Source organism: Sinocyclocheilus rhinocerous, unplaced genomic scaffold, assembly GCF_001515625.1.
Source record: "Sinocyclocheilus rhinocerous isolate Xijiao unplaced genomic scaffold, SAMN03320098_v1.1 scaffold254, whole genome shotgun sequence".
Taxonomy (NCBI): Eukaryota; Metazoa; Chordata; class Actinopteri; order Cypriniformes; family Cyprinidae; genus Sinocyclocheilus; species Sinocyclocheilus rhinocerous.
The window spans coordinates 483,722-501,760 of record NW_015628690.1 but is presented as its reverse complement, the minus strand read 5'-3'; the positions used below and the strand labels follow the sequence as shown (position 1 = coordinate 501,760).

The window sequence follows — 18,039 nt, the reverse complement described above, 5'->3', positions numbered from 1 at the left end:
TATAACTGTCCCAGCTATTCAAAACTGGGATTGCTATACCAGAAAAAAAGGGGGGACCAGTATCTTTGCAAAGGGTCTAATTGGTTATTGGGTGTAAGTTCTGCAGTAAACGCAAAAAGGCCCAAAACAGTCTAAATTCCTTTTCCAAATGTGTATTAAACCATTTTCACTCCATAGTTACAAGCAACAATTTATAAAGCACCAACAAACAACCTCACCCAGGGCTGACAAAAAGAATAAAAATAAGCAATGAAACAACATCCAGTGGAAATGTGCAAAGGCTTGAATGCGAAATGTCCCATAATCTGTAGATTAGCCAAACCAGTAGATAAACGGCAAAAGTCAACAGGCTTTTCAAAATCCAAAATATTGCCAAACAGGCGCTTTTGCATTTCGTTTCGAAACTAAATCATCCGCCATCATCTTTTCTGTCTCACCTCACTCTTCTTGTCAGTCAGCTCGACTCACTCTCCTCACTGGATAAATGAAATCTGATCTGTGATGCGACTGTCGTTTGTCACGCTGCATTGAGCAGCCGCGTTCAGTTTTTAATTGTAGTGTCTGTTCTTTTACTGAACTAAATGATTTTTATTAGGCTACCACAAAAAATCAAAACGACGGTGGGGGTCGGTGCCACGGTGGGCAAGTGACGTAATACCGGTATCACCGTCAACACCGTCTATCGCGGCAAGCCTAGTCTATACACTCCATACTATGTATTTTTCGGAAGTCAGGAATGCATCTTTTACTCTTAGATTTATCTTTGAGAATTAGATGTCTTGTATTGATTTGAATTGACTATGTAATTGTGTGTAAGTGTAATTCTGACTTTGAGATGAATGACTATAGTATGTTACGTTTAGTTTATAACACCACAAATCTACGCTCATGTTAGTAACGGACTAAAATGCAGCTTAGGTGGAGCAGAGGGGCACACCGACTGTTGTTTTAGAGCTCCAGCTAACACATTGCATTAGTCATGTACTGTATACTTAGAGTGTAGAGGCTAATAATGGGGTTTCCTTTTAGAGCAACTGTGTTGTTGTTGACCAATTTAAATAGGGTTCAGCCTCACCCTCTGATTATTGTAAAATGATTCTAACTAGGTGTACATGGGAAACCATGGCATGATTATATAAAGTTATCATTAGAGCAAGTTAAGTTGGTCAGCTTGGTTCTATGGTAATGGTAATGACCTCTGGTTAGATATAGTCTTACCTTAATTGATTGTGTTCAGATCTATGGGGACTAAATTATATATTCTAGAATGAGCAAAGTAGGTACAGGCCTTCTAGAATATTAGTCAATCGCCCCCTTCTAATGACCAAGACTGACGAGTTTGTGAGTATGAGATCCGTATAAATTACATTTAAATTGATAATTAAATTAGTTTTATTATCAAAGCTCTTTAGTTTTTATTGCTGGGTGCAAAACATATAATGCAATGCAACGCAGAGATGATTGAGAGATACAAAGAAATGTCCTACAAAAGTCTGATGTATCTGTTGTAAAAACGTATACTCACATTTTAACATGATTTTTCTAGTTGTTTTAGTCCAGTAAGTGTTCATCTTAAAATATTACTAATAATATAAAAGTTATTCTTATGTTTACTTTATAAAAATCAGTAAAAATTGAATAACAAAAATGTGTACCATGACCTAAAAGTGGCCTTTTACTTGTTAAAAAATTATTAACTATCAATCAGACAGCAGACGGCATGTTTTCATCATGGTATATCTTTGAGACCTTAAAAATTTGCATTTCAAATATGATACAGTGGGCTTTATAGGATACAAATACATTTGTGCTGCCGCTGCGTAATTCACATTTCAGCAAACAAGAGCCCAGTTGTATGTAGTATTATCTTTATGAGTAAAGAGTTCAGAAGACAAAATGCTGTAACGTTAAAGTTCCTCAGGAACTGCTTTATGACTTACAGTATATAATGTCTGCTATCCATTAGATTCCGTTGAACAGGCTGTTCTCCAGAGAAACCTAAACCATCATTTCTTAGAACACTGTCTTGCACTTTTTACTTTATCTTGTACTTTATTTATTGAGCTTTCATCCTCTCTTTTGTCTCTCAGGTTTTGGCAACATGGCGGCTGTACCTCATGGCCTCCAAGATACCAACCAAGGTACGGTAGGCAATTACGCACCACCTGTCTGCTCCGTCTCAAAGCACTGCAGTAATCTGGTTTAGCATGACTTATGTAGCAAGATGCTCATTTTCACCCCAGGTGGAACAAACGTTCAACTTCCTGGAGATTCGGGCAATGAACACCCACCCGGATAATCAAGTAGGAAAAGCGTTTACAGGGCTCCAGTGTTTTAGCTTTTGTGGCCAGATTTTCCTCTCCATCGTTTTGCTTCACTAAAGCGTGTTCTTTCCTTCACAGGTTGTCATAGAAACAGACAAGTCCCCATATTCCCTGAGGCTGCAGTCTAATGACCACCTGGATCAGCTGATTAGCCACATCAACTTTGCTCTCTCTCGGATCTTCAACAACTCCATCTACACGTAAGTGTCCCAAGAACCCCACAAGTTTACCGTGGTCCTGCATAGCCAGACTTTGACTGAACAGCATAATGGTCCACATTGCAGCTTATTCTGGCGAAGAACCGTCCACTCAAACAAGATTAAACTGTCTGACTGACACAAAAAGCAAAAAAGCTTATTTTTTGCATTGCATTTAGGGGCAGGTTTGTTTAAAATAGATTATACCACAATAGACTGCTGTTGAAAGAATTACTGAAGTAATTGTGTGGAAGTTTTTTTAGTATAGACTTCTTAAATCCAAAATACGTATTTATATTATTATATTATATTACGGTTATACTTATATACATATTACAGTTATATATATTTATTATATTATATTACAGACATAAGACAAACAAGGATACAAGCTCACGAGGTCTAATGTATGCAATACAATTTTTAAAAACTTTTTAACAATAACAAAATCTTTACTTTTGTAAAGAAACCTCATGTAATATGCATAAAATTCCAATACTCCCGTTTATCAGTACATGATATGATAAAATCTTTGGTAAATAATAGATATTACTGTACACTGTGTACAGGAATAGTTCACCCAAAAATTTAAATTCTGTTATCATTTATTCACCCCCCACTTGTCCCAAACCTGTATGAGTTTCTTTCTTCTCCTGCACACAACAACATATTTTAAGAATGTGGATAACCAAACAGTTGATGGTAGCCATTGACTTGCATAGTATTTTTTTCCATACTATGGAAGTCAATGGCTACCGTCAACTATTTAGTTTCTAACATTCTTAAAAATATCTTCTTTTGTGTTCACAAGCTGAAAGAAATGTGCTGCTAAAATTTGCTATATTATTGCTATATTTGCTATATTACACTGCAAAGTTAAATAGATTGTTTTTCTTATGGATATCTAACTAACTAATGCTGAATTTTTTTCCATTAACCTGAAAAATTCCATTATTATTTCATTTTTTTCCATTAAAACAAATCTTTGTTCACAGGTAGACTAAAAGAAGAAACCTATGTGCCCTCATTTTCAGAAACTGTATAAAAACAGCCAATCAGATTAAAGCTCGCCAGATTGAGATGTGTAATATGCCTCTGACGGTCAGCAAATATGATGTCTGAAGCAGAGACCAGTCCTGTTGCAGTCTATATTTGCTCACACCATCCGAACATAGACGCAAATCTGATTTCTGTGGCCTTTGCACTGTATTTTGTAGTGCTAATGTAGTTTTTTGGAGAATCCATAATGCTGCCTATAGGATTCGGTATCTGCTAGAGCAGCAGGGGTGTGAGGTACTGCTGAGCAGTTAATTGAGAGATTTTCTCATATTTAGACAGGAGGAGATTAGTGCAATGCATAATAGCGCTCTTTTTCTGTCTCTGTGTTCAACTCTCTCGCTTTCTTTCCTGTTTCAGCTCTTTGGCCAGGTGTTCACATGCTGGGTCAGAATAACTGAGATTCTGATGCATTGTGAATCCCCCTCTCCCCCTCCCTCTTTTTTTTCAGCCCCTCCATCTTTCACGCAGATGGAGATGTTACTGACGGAAATCGGAAATTTTCTCCCAGCTCTGAGAGTTCGGTGGAGACGCAAAGGGCATGTGGTGAGAGAAATATAAGTACATATAGTTCATGCATCCACACAGTCTCATAAATATTTTTTATTATACACCAGATATTAATCTCTCTAATCTCTTTTCTTCCCCTCACACCACTGCCGTCATCTTATAGAATATTTTGAATGCATGCACTTCATTTATGCCATCAACTCGGTTTTGGTGCGCTTTGCTATTCATGACAAATTATATAACAATATTAGTTTTGCCAGCTGCAGCTGTAGACAGTGGAGGACAGAATAAGTACACTGTGCCAAATACATAAATTAAGAAAACAACAAAAAGAATAATACAAAAGATCAAGTAAGAATGATAAAAGTAAAATAAAATCATAATAGCAACCAGTGATTAAATGAGTGAGTATAAGAAACACTATGCAAATTATTCAATGCCCTTCATATGGTGACAGGGAGAGATGCAGTGTGCTAGTGCACAGTTGTCCTTGTGTTTGACTTGTTTTATACTGTATGCTTGAAGACGAGAAACAAAACCTTGTTTCACAGTCTTGATGCAATAGGAGAACACTTTAAATCTCTTTTTGTTTTTGGAAGACAGCACATACTGTAAACATCCCTACTTCCTGGCAGATATTATTAAAATAGATGTCATATTGTCTGTGTAAATGGTGGAAAGAATCTGACTGTGGTCCACCTGTGTTATCCAATCAAAAAACTATCTAATCGAAAACATCTGTCTCTCTCCTAACTAGCTGATGATGTGAATCAGGTGTGTTAAATAAAGAAGATATGCAAAATGTGCAAAGCAGTGGGTCCTCAGGATTAGAGTTGAGAACAACATTTTACTGAAACGAGTTTTAAAGGAATAGTTCACCCAAAAATGATAATTTGCTGACAGTTTACTCACCTTAAGCCCATCCAAGATGTAGATGAGTTTGTTTCTTCATTGGAGCAGATTTAGAGAAATGTAGCATTGCATCACTTGCTCACCAGTGGATCCTCTGCAGTGAATGGGTGCCGTCAGAATTAGAGTTCAAACAGCTGATAAAAACATCACAAAAACCCACATAATTGACACTGCTCCGGTTCATCAATTAACTTTAATAAACAAATCCACACAAACACTCCAAAACAGATTTTGATTTGAGAAGACAGCAGGGGATGGACTTTTTCACTGCAGGAAGTATAGATTAATGACTGGTATTTTGGCCAGAAGTTAAAACGCCTGACTAATGGATTTGTTTATTACAAACACGCAGCTTTTCACTTCATAATACATTCATTGATGGACTGGAGTTGTGTTGATTACTTCTGGATTTTTGTGATGTTTTTATCAGCTGTTTGGACTCTAATTCTGGCGGCACCCAGTCACTGCAAAGCATACATTGGTGAGCAAGTGATATGCTAAATTTCTCCAAATTGGTTGAGATGAAGAAACAAACTCATTCACATCCTTGATGGCCCGAGGGTGACTAAATTGTAAGCAATTTTTGGGAGACTATTCCTTTAAGATCCAACAGAAACTTTGTATTCTTTAATATTTAGAAATAAGTGCACTGAATTTATTTAATACACGAGTTTCACAATTTGAGTTGAATTACTGAAATAAATGAACTTTTCCACGACATTCTAATTTATTGAGATGCACCTGTATTTACTGATGTTTTCAAGAATCCAGAAATCAATGAAGACTCTATAATGTGACATTAAGAATATGAAAAAAATGGTATAGCCAACTCAAGAACACTATACAGAGGAGAAAAATAGATCTTTATAAGAAGAGAGTTCTTGGCTTTAAGTGCTCTAACAATCATTGAAAAACCTTTATGTGCATGAGTGTAGTTAGGGCAGTTTTTCGTTGTTAGGCACATGATTTCTCTTTCTCCCATTTCAGGGGGCTTTTCTGAGACATATGCAGCTCTGTGCGATTACAATGGCATTACCTGTAAAGAGGAAGTGCAGTGGGTAAGAGCTTCCTATTGACCACAAAAATATCCTCTGCAAGAGAAGAGGCCATTTTCTGTATGTGTCACTGATTTTTATTGCACTCTAAATATGTTTTCTTCCTCTTTTTGAGTCTCTCTCTGTCTTCCTCTATCTCTTTTGCTCTTTCAGGATGTGGATACCATCTATCATTCGCAGGATAACAGGGAGTTTAACCTGTTGGACTTCAGTCACCTGGAAAGCGGGTAGCCACAAGTTTACATCTCATCTTAATATTCATGTTCTGTATCTGCAACCTCTAATTGCTAGCCATCACTTCCATTGCTATCTCGGTGGATTTAAGCTTCTTCATTTTGGAAGGATTAATCTAATGATAACTCTTTGCTTCATTAATTGCTTCGTATTGACAGGGATTTCAATGATAACTGACTGACACAGGCAATCTGACGTCAGCCACTGCTTTGAATGTGTGCTGAATTGCCACAGTAATCATATATTTTGCCTCTTTCCTGTGGCGTCCCTGCTCGGTTTGAGTCATGCTGTGTCTTTTTACATCCGTCCAATGGGTGTCAGGTTCCTTAACTGATTCCAGATCAGATTCTGTATTTTCTGCTGATGTTGGTCTGTGTTTGAAGTCTGAAGGCTGGTTCTTGACTATCTTCCTGTTGAAACAGGATTACATGTATATATATGACCTGTGAAAATTGACGTCAACTCTGCATGCCCAGCTGCACGACCCTACCGCCTTTAACACATAAAAAAGAAAATGCACTTAAAATTTATACTCTGACTCTGAGAAATGGTTCATTGAGCACTTTGCTCAAGGGCAGTTCCGCTTATCTGCAGAAAAGGGATTTTTTTTCGGCAGTCACATGATGAAACTCTAATGGGAGTGCGGCCACTTAAAGATCATTTTTGAATTTTAAAAAGAGCTTTTGCCTGACAAGACAGTGCTTGTCATTTCAGATATACAGTTTTGAGTGGTTTTATTTAGTCTCTTTCAGATGATTGGTGTAATTTAGCAAAGGCTTTGGAGTTCCATCATTGACCACATTTACATGCATGTGGAATTTATAGTTGGAATTTGCCATATTTCAAATGCTTCATGCAAACATTTGAACAAAAGTTGATTAAGTCAATATAACCATTTCTAGAAATCTGAGTAAGGCAGATTACTTTTTTTTTTCTTTTATTAATCTACATTTTTTGAGAAAATCTGCTGTTTTTTTTTTTCATGTCTGCATGAAAAATATATATATACAGTGGGTACGGAAAGTATTCAACACGAGAAAGCATGGATACACCCTTAACATTCCTCTGGAGCTGGTAGTGCTAGTCTTATTTGGTGCATAAATACGAGTCTTTCTTTCTTTGACTGTCTGTATCTTTTTTTTCCATTTTGTTGATAGAAGATACCCTTAATAGTACTGTGGTGGTACCATGGCACAGTGATGGTAACACTAAAGATGGTTTACTGTTCTTACTTGGCCTCAGAGTCTGGTGTGGTTTGCTGGTTTTAGAGAAGTTTTGGGCAAGTATCAGCTGGTCAGGCCGGAAGTCTAGCTAGCCAACCAGCTAAACAATAGCTTGGTCAGGCTGGTAAGCTAAGCAGGGATATATTGTTGTGGTGAATCTGTTAGCATTCCCATTTTCCCAATGGCAGTTGCACAAGTGGCGCTATGCTATGTATCAGGCTAACCAGAAGCTAAATGAAATCCTAAAGAAAGACCAATACTTACTTGGTACTGTTCGAAAGTTTGGGGTTAAAGTCTCACCAAGGCTGCATTATTTGAAAAAAAAAAAAAATATATATATATATATATATATATTGTGAAAAATAAATTATTTATCAATTATAAATTATATAATGAATGATTTATAAATTCCTTCGGCTTGATTTACATATTATTTAGAGTGTATTTTGAAGTTCAAAGCGCTTTTGTATGCTGGTGAGGATTAATGATGTGATTAAAATACTGTTTTTACTAAAGAAAATAATAATATAATATGATATAATATAATATAATATAATATAATATAGTAGCAGGTCATTAGCTGGTGCAAGCAGGTTATTAGTTGGATCACCAACTACAATGTACTGAAAACCAGCGTGACCACATTAAACTGACATGAACAGCCGGTAGTGGTTTGTTGCTGTTCCAAGATATTCTACCAGCTTGCAGCTTCCAGCTAATGACCATCTTGGATTAGTTAATGACCAGCTCAGACTAGTCCAGCAACCATATTCCATATGCCATATTCAGTTGGATTTTCAACAGAAAATAATGTTCATGTAAGTGTGGTCACTGGCATGATGAAGGAAGGGAAGAGTTTATTTGTATTGCCTTTTGAGTTGAAGATCAAGCATTTGCGAAATAAGAACATTTTAGACCGTAAATCAGCAAACAAGCCTTGATACCGCAGAGCAATCCAACTGCCGTTCTTTTGTTTCTCACTATTTCACCAACAGGCACACTTATCTCAATGCTGCATCTGACTTGAGGATGTTATGTCATTGATTTTTAAGCGTTTGTTCCATTAGAACATCTAGAGGGAGAGAGATGAGCGGGTGAGGTAGAGAAACTCTCATTTAGAAGGAGAGAACAGCTGAGTACACACTGCCTTCAGCCTCACTACAGCGTCCAAACAGAGAAATGACGAAGCTGTAAATGAGAACACAGCCATCAGCCGTACTCAACAGGAGAAACCCTTTTGCATTTCTTTCCCCCGCCGTCTTTTTCCACGTTCTCCTTCTCAGTGCAGTAAGGTCCACTCTGGCTATAGGTAAAAAGGTTTTAGGCTCAGGGCCAACTTTAAAAGCTGTATTATAGACACATTGCACTGAGTAATGCACTGACCTGGCATCAGTTTTCCTATCGATCCACACTGTCCCCTTCCCTTCCTCTCCTGGCTTTCCTCTCAGAGAGCATTTATTGCTGAATCTATCATTTTTCTTGAATAATAACATCTCTATTTTAGTCTTGAGGGGAGCTTGAAATCTTATGAGGGCTTGCATGAGGAAAGTGAGAATGCCTCTGGTTGTTGCAGCACTTCACTGAGACAGTTTGTTTAGATTTTTCTCTTCTGTGTCTCTTTTTGTCACAGGGACCTTGCGGTGATTGTTGCGGCCATGGCGTATAACTCATGGTTCACCAAACTTTATTGCAAAGACTTGCGCATTGTAAATATATTTTTATGACCTTCTTAATTTCCAGAGAGTCCTGTTTTTTTCTGTTTTTGTTTGTTTTGTGTACAAAATAGTGCTGTGGTATTATCAGGGTTGTACCTACATGCTGTTTTGGAAACTAATTTGATAGTAATACGATCATATTCTTTGAAGTAACAATGTTATCATACCTTGGTATATGAATATGGTATTCATTCAGTACCATTTCCAGTAATTAGGGTTTTTTATGTTTTTAAAAGAAGTCCCCTTTGCTCACCAAGGCTGCATTTGTTTGATGAATAATACGGTAAAAACTTTAATATTTGAAATATTATTACACATGCTCAAGAATGATCTTTTATTATTATCAATGTTTTTGCGGCATTTTGTGAAAACCGTGATACACTACCATTCAAAAGTTTGGAGTAAGTAAGATTTAAAAAAGAATAAATTAATGCTTTTATTCAGCAATGATGCATTAAATTAATCAGAAGTGAGTGTGAAGACATTTAGAAAAAAAATATTTTAAATAAATGTTGTTCTTTTGAACTTTCTATTCATCAAAGAACACTGAAAAAAAATGTATGACAGTTTGCACAAAAATACTGAACAGCAAAAACAGTTATTAATAACCATTATTAATAATTGAGCACAAATAATAAGCAATAACTGTAGCACATCAGCATATTAGAATGATTTTTGAAGAATCGTGTGACACTGAAGACTGGAGTAATGGTGGCTGAAATGCAATTTTGCCATCACAGGAATAAATTACATTTTAAATGTATTAAAATATAAAACAGTTTTTTCAAATTGTACTGTTTTTACTGTATTTTCGAACACATAAATTCAGCCTATTATAAACCTTATATAAACCTATATAAATAGATCTTCCTGCCTAAAATCTGTGTCCGTATGCATGAGATTACAGTCATTATGGTGGGTCTTCCTAAGAATTTAATTCTAACGCTTTTTTCTTTTCCCCCTCTTTCTTTCTCACACACACACACACAGAGTTCAGAGGTCGTAGAACAGATTCTGCACACTGTCAGTAAATCCAGCAGTCTGGAGGAGCTCACGCTGGAAAATGTGGGCCTTAAAGCGTAAGTTATAAATCTCTCTATTGCTCTCTTTCTGTTTGATCTGATCACTTTGACCATTTTACTCTCTTTCTTTTCATCTAAAAGTTCGTTTCTTGTTCTGTCACTGTCATTTTTCCCTTTATGCCGTTCCCAGTCTTATTCCCCTGCCACATCCTTGCCTCCGTATTTCATCTCTGTCCCAGAGTGCAGTACTTTGTATTGCGGTTCCGTTTCTACTCACATTCTTTCTGTCATTTAGAGATTTCCCACAGAAAATGGCCACTGCCCTGGCAGAAAACCCAGCATCAGTCATACACTCCATTAACTTGGCCCACAATACACTGGACAACCAAGGTACATGCATCAAAGTCTCTCTTTTTCTGCTATACCTCTCTCTCCCCTCCAGTCTGTCTATTTACCTGCCTTTGTCTGATTTTACACTCTCTGTATCAGCATGTGCATCTGCTATTTCTGTCTCTGAGTGGGTGTTTTTTTGTTCTTCTTGTCTCTGCTTTGCTGACTTATTGTGCTGTATCTGTTGCTGATTTAAAAATGGGTTCTTTGAGATGTGCGTGTGCTCTGCTTTTTCTAATGTGTGTGTTTTTGTGTAGTTTTGAATGTACTGTACAGTAAAAGTAACGCTACCATCTTAACTATATATTAATAGCATGACAATATATGTATTCTGATAAATGATACTTCCCCTTTTATGTAGCCTAGCTTCAGTATAATTAGATACTTCTTGTCAGTAGCTTGTGGTGTCACTAACAGGATATATAGGATATGTCCTCTATATGCATCAGTGTCAGATTTTCAGACTGCTATCATGCCCGACACATGTCAGTGCTGTTCACATCACAAGTGTGCATGTGTGAACGTAACTACAACAATGTCAGGGTTTGCCTGAAGGTGCGTGATAATATGCAGTGTGTAAATTGGTCTGTGACTGATCTAATGTTTGTGAATGTATATTTCCTTACAGGGGTGTCTAACCTTATCCAGCAGGTGTGTCGGCTCAGTAAAGGCTTGCGTCTACTGAACCTCTCCAAGACGTCGCTCTCTTCAAAGGGTGTGTGCAGAAGCTATGTGTCCCTAGAGGTTTAGCGCCCTCTGCTGGTTAAGTCTATAACAACTATCCCACAATTACCATTCACTAGAGGTCTGAACAAGCATTAAATAGAAGCCTGTAAAGTTCATGTGAGATCAGGGCCCGTATTCACAAAACATTTGATCTTACCACTAAGAGTTCTCCTAAATATCAGTAAAAAATTTTAGCTTAGAGTTTTCTCTTAAAACCTGTTCACAAAGCTGCTGAGACAAACTTTTACTAAGGAATAGACAGAAGTCTTAAGCTAAGAGTAAGGGCGGGGTTGACCTTGTTGCTATGGATGATGTCAGCATACTTACTAACTATGCACACGGTGATTGGCTGATAGTCTCTGTCAGAGATTTATTCATAGAAATATTGTAGAGCGCAATATTATGTTGCCATATTCAAATAAAAGTTTTAAAATAAAAATGTTAATTGCCACATTCAAATAAAGATTTTAAAATGCAGGCTAAGTGTCACTAATTAAACAAGTAGGCTATATATTGAGCTAATTGTCAGCCTCTTATATGTATGCTTCTCGTAAACAATTAGTCAATATGCATTAGGGCTGCCCTCGACTAAAGATTTTTCTGGTGGACTAGTAATTGTTCATTTTAAGCATTAGTCAACTATTAGTTGCACTTTTATTAATAAACCATATAAATCATAATAATGAGCCTTTAATTGCCTACATAGCCTAATAAGCGCTCAAGCGCACGCAAAAAGGCTTGCCACAGCGCACGGGCAAATATAATAATTATGAATGTGTTAGGGAAAAACAGCAAGTACACACACGAATAAACGTAGTCTTTACAGATACAAAAGATGCATTACTCTTATCTGTATGACCAAAAATGACAAAGTATTTTAAGAGCAAATGATTGCAACGGCGCCTCCATCTGTCATGCAGTAGCCCAAGCGCGCCACTGTTCAGCTTCCACACTCCGCACAAACACGCGCTTTTTTCTAGGCTAACATTAGATTGAGCTGCCATGTAAAGTTGCTACTGCATACATATTTCAGATGATAAGCCATATTTGAGGTCGATGAATGTTAGGTGAGCATATGGATGTCCTGCCCGATGTACTATATTACCACATAGACCAGCCATTAACGATTTGTCCGTCACGGACTGCGTGATTTCGCCACTTCATGTGAAATTTTTTTTCCTCTGCGACTAATAAAATTTTGGTAATATGCATATAAACAGCCTTTTAATTAGCAGAGTAGAATAATCATGGCTGATAGTAAGACATGCAAACATAAAAGAAAACCAAACTGGACGCGAGAACAGCTAGGCCTATATCAAATATGAAAACAATAATATTAATATTAAACAATATATTAATGTATGATGCAAATATAAAACTATATATGTATACATATATAGTTTTGTATTTTTATACTTATTATATTTATTAATAGTATTATATTTTTATTGAGAGGGCTTGTTTGTGTGCTCAGAATAACTTGTTAAAATATAAACGAAACTAAAATATAAACATTTTCTTTTAATTTTTTCCATTAATTACACACCCATGAACTTGATGCAAAAACAAAACAAAACAAAACAGTGAAATCAGTCTATCCCACACACAGGCCATAGCAGATCTATCCAGCTTACACTGGTACACAATCTCTGTGTAGCATTTCAGGCTGTAAAAATAACGATTCTCACTCCACTGATCTAGAATCAGCTTCTTGTTCTCTGTTAAATCAGTAAGATCATCGATGGATTAGTTGCATCTGACTTTAGAGCTTCAGAGTCATGACCAAAGAGCCAGTCTTCTCTTACAGAGCCCAGACTCAATTACCAGCATCCTTGGCTGCTTCCAGGGTCTGCTACATCTCTGGTTTTCTTTTTCAATCAATACAGTTTTAAACCGAGTGGATAGATGGATAGCCTTCTAACACGCGCCATGAATCAACATCCACTCGAAATAGCTCCCATCATTAATCTTTATTTGTAATCTGATTTGTGACAACTTCATTGCAGAAGTTTTAACTTTGAATACAGAACTTAGATGAACTTGTGCCATGAGAGAATACAACTCATTTCAAACTGGGATGTTTCATTTTGGCATCTGCCACATCCGGTTGGGATTTAGAGTGAACTTTGAAGTAAAATCTGCATCCTATCAGCAGTAAAAACAGAATTTACACATCAAAAAATGAACTACAGCAACCATAAAAGCAAAACCGAAGACTACTGGATCATGAAAGGTTGCGGTGGTTAACATTTTGATGAGTAAATTCCTCCTTTTAGAGAGTGCAATGGGATGTTTTTCTTACTCCCTGGTGAGAAAGCGTACTGGCTGAGTTCACTGGCAAGCTGCCACCTAACAGAGTTAGTTGAGCTGTCTTTTTGTCTCACTCTACAAAAGGCAATCACCAGCATTTTCTTCATGTATTCAGAAACAAAATGAAAATGCACTCTGCTTACAGAGCATTGTGTGTGTTGTTGTGGTTTAGTGGTCATTTACAGTGCAGTCCAAAAGTCTGAGGCCACATTGAAAATTTGGGATTTGAAATATAATTGAATCCTGGAAATACAAAGAAATGTTAGGGATTTGAAGAAATGCCAACACTAACCAAATACGTATATTTGTGACATTGATCATGCAAACTCCTTTGTACAAACACTCAGATATTTTGCTTCCAATAAAGCTCAAGATGCTTGTTTTATCGTTCTCAAATCTTGCGAGAGAATATGATTATCTGGTTTTGAAATCTATGAGGTCATTAAAGCAAATGGTCGACATGCTGCAAATATCAAAGACATTCCCCAATTTATTCCCCAATTTCACTCAAATTGCTGTGCAGGTAATTTAATTTGTAATGAAAAAATATATATTTAAAGCATGCAAAATAGAAGCATTTTCTCCAGTGGACTTTAGATTTCCTGTGTGATTCAGCCTTTCTTTGTCTTTCTTCGCAGGTGTCACGTCTCTTTCTCAGGCCCTGTGCTCCAGTGATGACTACTCCAACTCTCTTCTTCATCTGGACCTGAGTAAGAACCCAGGGATTCTGTCTGGAGAAGATGCAACGGTTAGAACCTGTTTTTATCTCACTTTTACTTCTAGTATTCTGTAATTAAATTAATTGTATTTGCTATATATATACTGTATGTATATATATAATGGGGTGCTGTGTGTACATTAATGAGGAAAAAAAATTAACTTAAATGATTTTAGCAAATGGCTGCAATATAACAAAGAGTGAAAAATTTAAGGGGGTCTGAATACTTTCCGTACCCACTGTATATATATATAGTTAAAGTTGTGGTGTAGTGGTTAGCGCAGTATTTGGGAAGCAATGAATAAGCTTACATTTCTAGATACAAGCTACTCGTAATTTAAACTGGTTAAACTTACACAACAAGTTAATAAAAAAGTTGATACATTGGGGCCAATATGTAATTATATAACGCCATAACTTATATAAGTGGAAAACGTAGTGTTTTAGTGCTTAGAGTTGAACTACAGCATTAAATACAGATATTTATATATTTACATATTTTTGTGTCAATTTTGCATAATTTATAGATTTTTTTGTATGTATGTATATATATATATATATATATATAAAGCTATACAAAAAAATTGACAAAAATATGTATATTTTTAAATTAAAATACATGTATTTAGATGATCTAGATTATGTATTCAGATTATAAAGCATTGTCTTCATCACTGGGACCATTAGGCAGCTTCTCACAAAGTTTTTTGGGGTTTTACTGTCTTTGTGAGGACCAGCACACAGCTGCTGAAAATAACTCACACATACAGAGACAGGCACACAATACACACATACACACTGCTATTAACAGCCTCAATACTCTTCCTCATTGTAGAATCTGTACCTGTTCCTGGCACAGCCGAACTGCCTGGTGCATTTGGACCTGTCAGGCACTGACTGTACCGTAGACTCTGTGAGTTGACAGTGTGTCTCATCCTTCTGAATTTGTTATTGCCAAACTGCTTTTTACTCGCCATGATTTATGTCATTGCACCCAGGATGCGAGACAACAATTTGTCTCTGATTTTATATTGATATTTCTGTCACATTTAATGGTCCTAAATTGCAGAATTATACTAATGTTAGTCATTCTTTTGCTGTCACTCTCCTTCCCTCTCTCTCTATTTTTTCCTCTCTGTTTTCTGTGTCCTCTTTCCATTTCCTCTCAGTTATTTGGAGCTCTGCTGCGGGGCTGCTGTGCCGATCTCTCCTACTTGAACCTGTCCAAAAACTCCTTCTCTCACAGGTGAGCTAAACTGCCACCCACCAGCTCTCGCATGATAATCTGTCACGTTTGAGTCAGCCTCACAGGTGAGCTAAACTTGCCTGCTTCAACCACGCACATCAGTTTGACTCATCTCAGTCAGTTCCTCAGGAAGCACTTAAGGTTAAAAAGTAGAATCCTGCTGGAAAGTACTACTGTATATAAAATGCCCACGGTATTCACACAGAAAAATCATTATTTTGTCTTGTTTTTCAGTAAAAATATCAAAACATCATTAAAACAAGATATTTACTTGAGATGCAAGTTTATTTCTGAAGATATTAAGACTTATTTTCAGAGAATATGTCTTTCTATTAAGTTTAGTTTTCTTATGGCAAATGCAAATACTTTCTTGCAAATAAATAAATAAAGAAATTTTATTGAGGTTTATGCTTAAAACAAGAAAAACAATTTGCTAATATTTTTCTTCTCAAGACAGGGTGTCCGAGGGGTCTTAAAAGTATCAAAAGTTGATAAATCAATTTAGAGAAAATTAAGGCCCTTAAAAAGTATTAAAAAGTCTTAAATGCCATTTTCCAAGGTATTAAATTTTGTACCATCTTTTCATTATGTATATTTGTCCGAATAGTGGGGTTCTGTGTAGTTTATTTATGAAATCCCGCAAGATTTTACGTCATCTGTTAAGGCGCTCACTGACTGACTGGGCCGCTGCGTGATAGCGTGGGGCTTGTTGATCCCGCTCTCGCTGAATTTCTGACCATTACAGCATGCTCCCATCCGCTCCCGCGATTTTTGTGTCCGCTCCCGCAAACATTCTAATATTGTATATAATTTTCGCGCATTAGGGCACCACTATCAATATGTGGGGTATTTAAATCCTTTTGAATGAGCGCTCGCAGTCGCAGTCGCAGTTCACTTTCACTTTCGATTTCGCGATCTGGCGTGGCAGGCACGCACTGTGTAAAGGGAGCACATCTTACAATAAAAGATATTTGTCAATGAGCTTGGGATCTGTTGAGGAGCAAATCCTCCAACATCTTGTCAGTTATCTCTCCTTACTTTTGACCCGTGATCAGTCAAATCTGACTTCTGCAGCTCGTGTTGGATGCAGGGTTGTTGTTGTTTTTTCCACGAAATTGGACTCCTTTTAAACTGTTGCCATGGGTTGATTTTCCCCAGTGGGTTAAAGGTTTGAAATATTGCATAAATTACATTTGGTTGAAATGCTTGTACTGAAACATTTTGCATTCTACCTGTAATAAAACTGTGCTAAATGTTTTGGGCCACACTAGTAGGAAGCATTTGAGCTGTGTTTATGATAAATGTGCATAACAGTGACGGTAAGCTATGTATTTTAGGGATGGGAATGACATTTTTATATTTGGGACATGGTAATTGCGCTGCTTTGGGCTGTTTTTTTTTTTACTGGCATGGGCTTGGGCATGCACAGCTAAAATGATGTAATAGTTGTGATCATTATTTTACCTTCCGTGATCATTCAGACACGATCAGGTGCAGTACTGACACTCTGTCAAGTCTGCATCAAATCAAGCACTCCGTAATCACAGGTAAACTGTCTGATCAGTCAGATTTTGACATGAGAAGTGTTCCACAAAACAGCTATGGTTTGCAGACAGTTATAAGAGTTGATGTGACAAATACATCTTTTGAATATACTGCATGAACTCTTTGCCCCGTTAGCTCGGAGTGCTTTATTTTCCCTCCTCAATAAGTTTTGTCAGTTGTTTTGTTTATTGGTCTTTATTGGTTTCTTGGGTTGCATTGGTTAGTCACTCAATTCTCTTGTGCTTCGTTCCCCCCTTCTGAAATATGTTGTATTGATAAGTAAAGTAAGTCTGTTTAGTTGTGCTATCTTACAATCAATATATAATAAATGTAAGTTAAAGTGTCGCCGATGTAACCGGTTAAAACTTGGAGTGGCGATGAGGTCTTAAAATGTATGGAAATAGTCTTAAAAAAGGTCTTAAAAGGTATTAAATTTAACTCCATGATTCCTGTATATACCCTGCAAGAAACTATATAGTTTTTTTTTTAAATAATGTTTAGATATATTTTTGTTATTGGAAACAAAAAAGTACAGAACCAGGATTATTATAGTAAGCTAAACCCAAAATCATTAAAACATTTTCGTTATTTAAAATAATTAAAGCTGCAGTCTGTAAGTTTTGCCTCTTTGTCGCCATCTCTGTTTGAAAACCTGGAATTGCAGCTGAGTGTGGAATTATCTAGCTTGCGTGGGTTGTGAGTGGGCGCGGCTCCAGCTCAGATGAATCTAATGTTCTGAAGAGTATGTGTGGCAGTCAGTCACCGCACCGGTGTGGATATTTACTGTGCTTCGCAATCACAGATTCTAGCCTAAGTCTTGGAATATGACCCAAATAAGAATTTTCACCGTATATTG

The 18,039-nt window shown here is 36.8% G+C and overlaps 1 protein-coding gene across 5 annotated transcripts in view; it reads left to right on the top strand.

The window, feature by feature from the left end:
* carmil3 (capping protein regulator and myosin 1 linker 3) overlaps positions 1-18,039 on the top strand; it is a 69,296-nt gene that overhangs the window by 14,472 nt on the left and 36,785 nt on the right. For all 5 annotated transcript variants that reach the window (XM_016549818.1, XM_016549819.1, XM_016549815.1 and 2 more), the window contains 13 exons: positions 2,091-2,141; positions 2,244-2,303; positions 2,403-2,524; positions 4,029-4,123; positions 5,987-6,057; positions 6,208-6,281; positions 9,142-9,217; positions 10,217-10,305; positions 10,544-10,638; positions 11,267-11,353; positions 14,313-14,422; positions 15,228-15,305; positions 15,562-15,638. In XM_016549818.1, the coding sequence (XP_016405304.1) occupies positions 2,091-2,141; positions 2,244-2,303; positions 2,403-2,524; positions 4,029-4,123; positions 5,987-6,057; positions 6,208-6,281; positions 9,142-9,217; positions 10,217-10,305; positions 10,544-10,638; positions 11,267-11,353; positions 14,313-14,422; positions 15,228-15,305; positions 15,562-15,638 (1,085 nt within the window). The remainder of the gene's footprint in view (positions 1-2,090; positions 2,142-2,243; positions 2,304-2,402; positions 2,525-4,028; positions 4,124-5,986; positions 6,058-6,207; positions 6,282-9,141; positions 9,218-10,216; positions 10,306-10,543; positions 10,639-11,266; positions 11,354-14,312; positions 14,423-15,227; positions 15,306-15,561; positions 15,639-18,039) is intronic.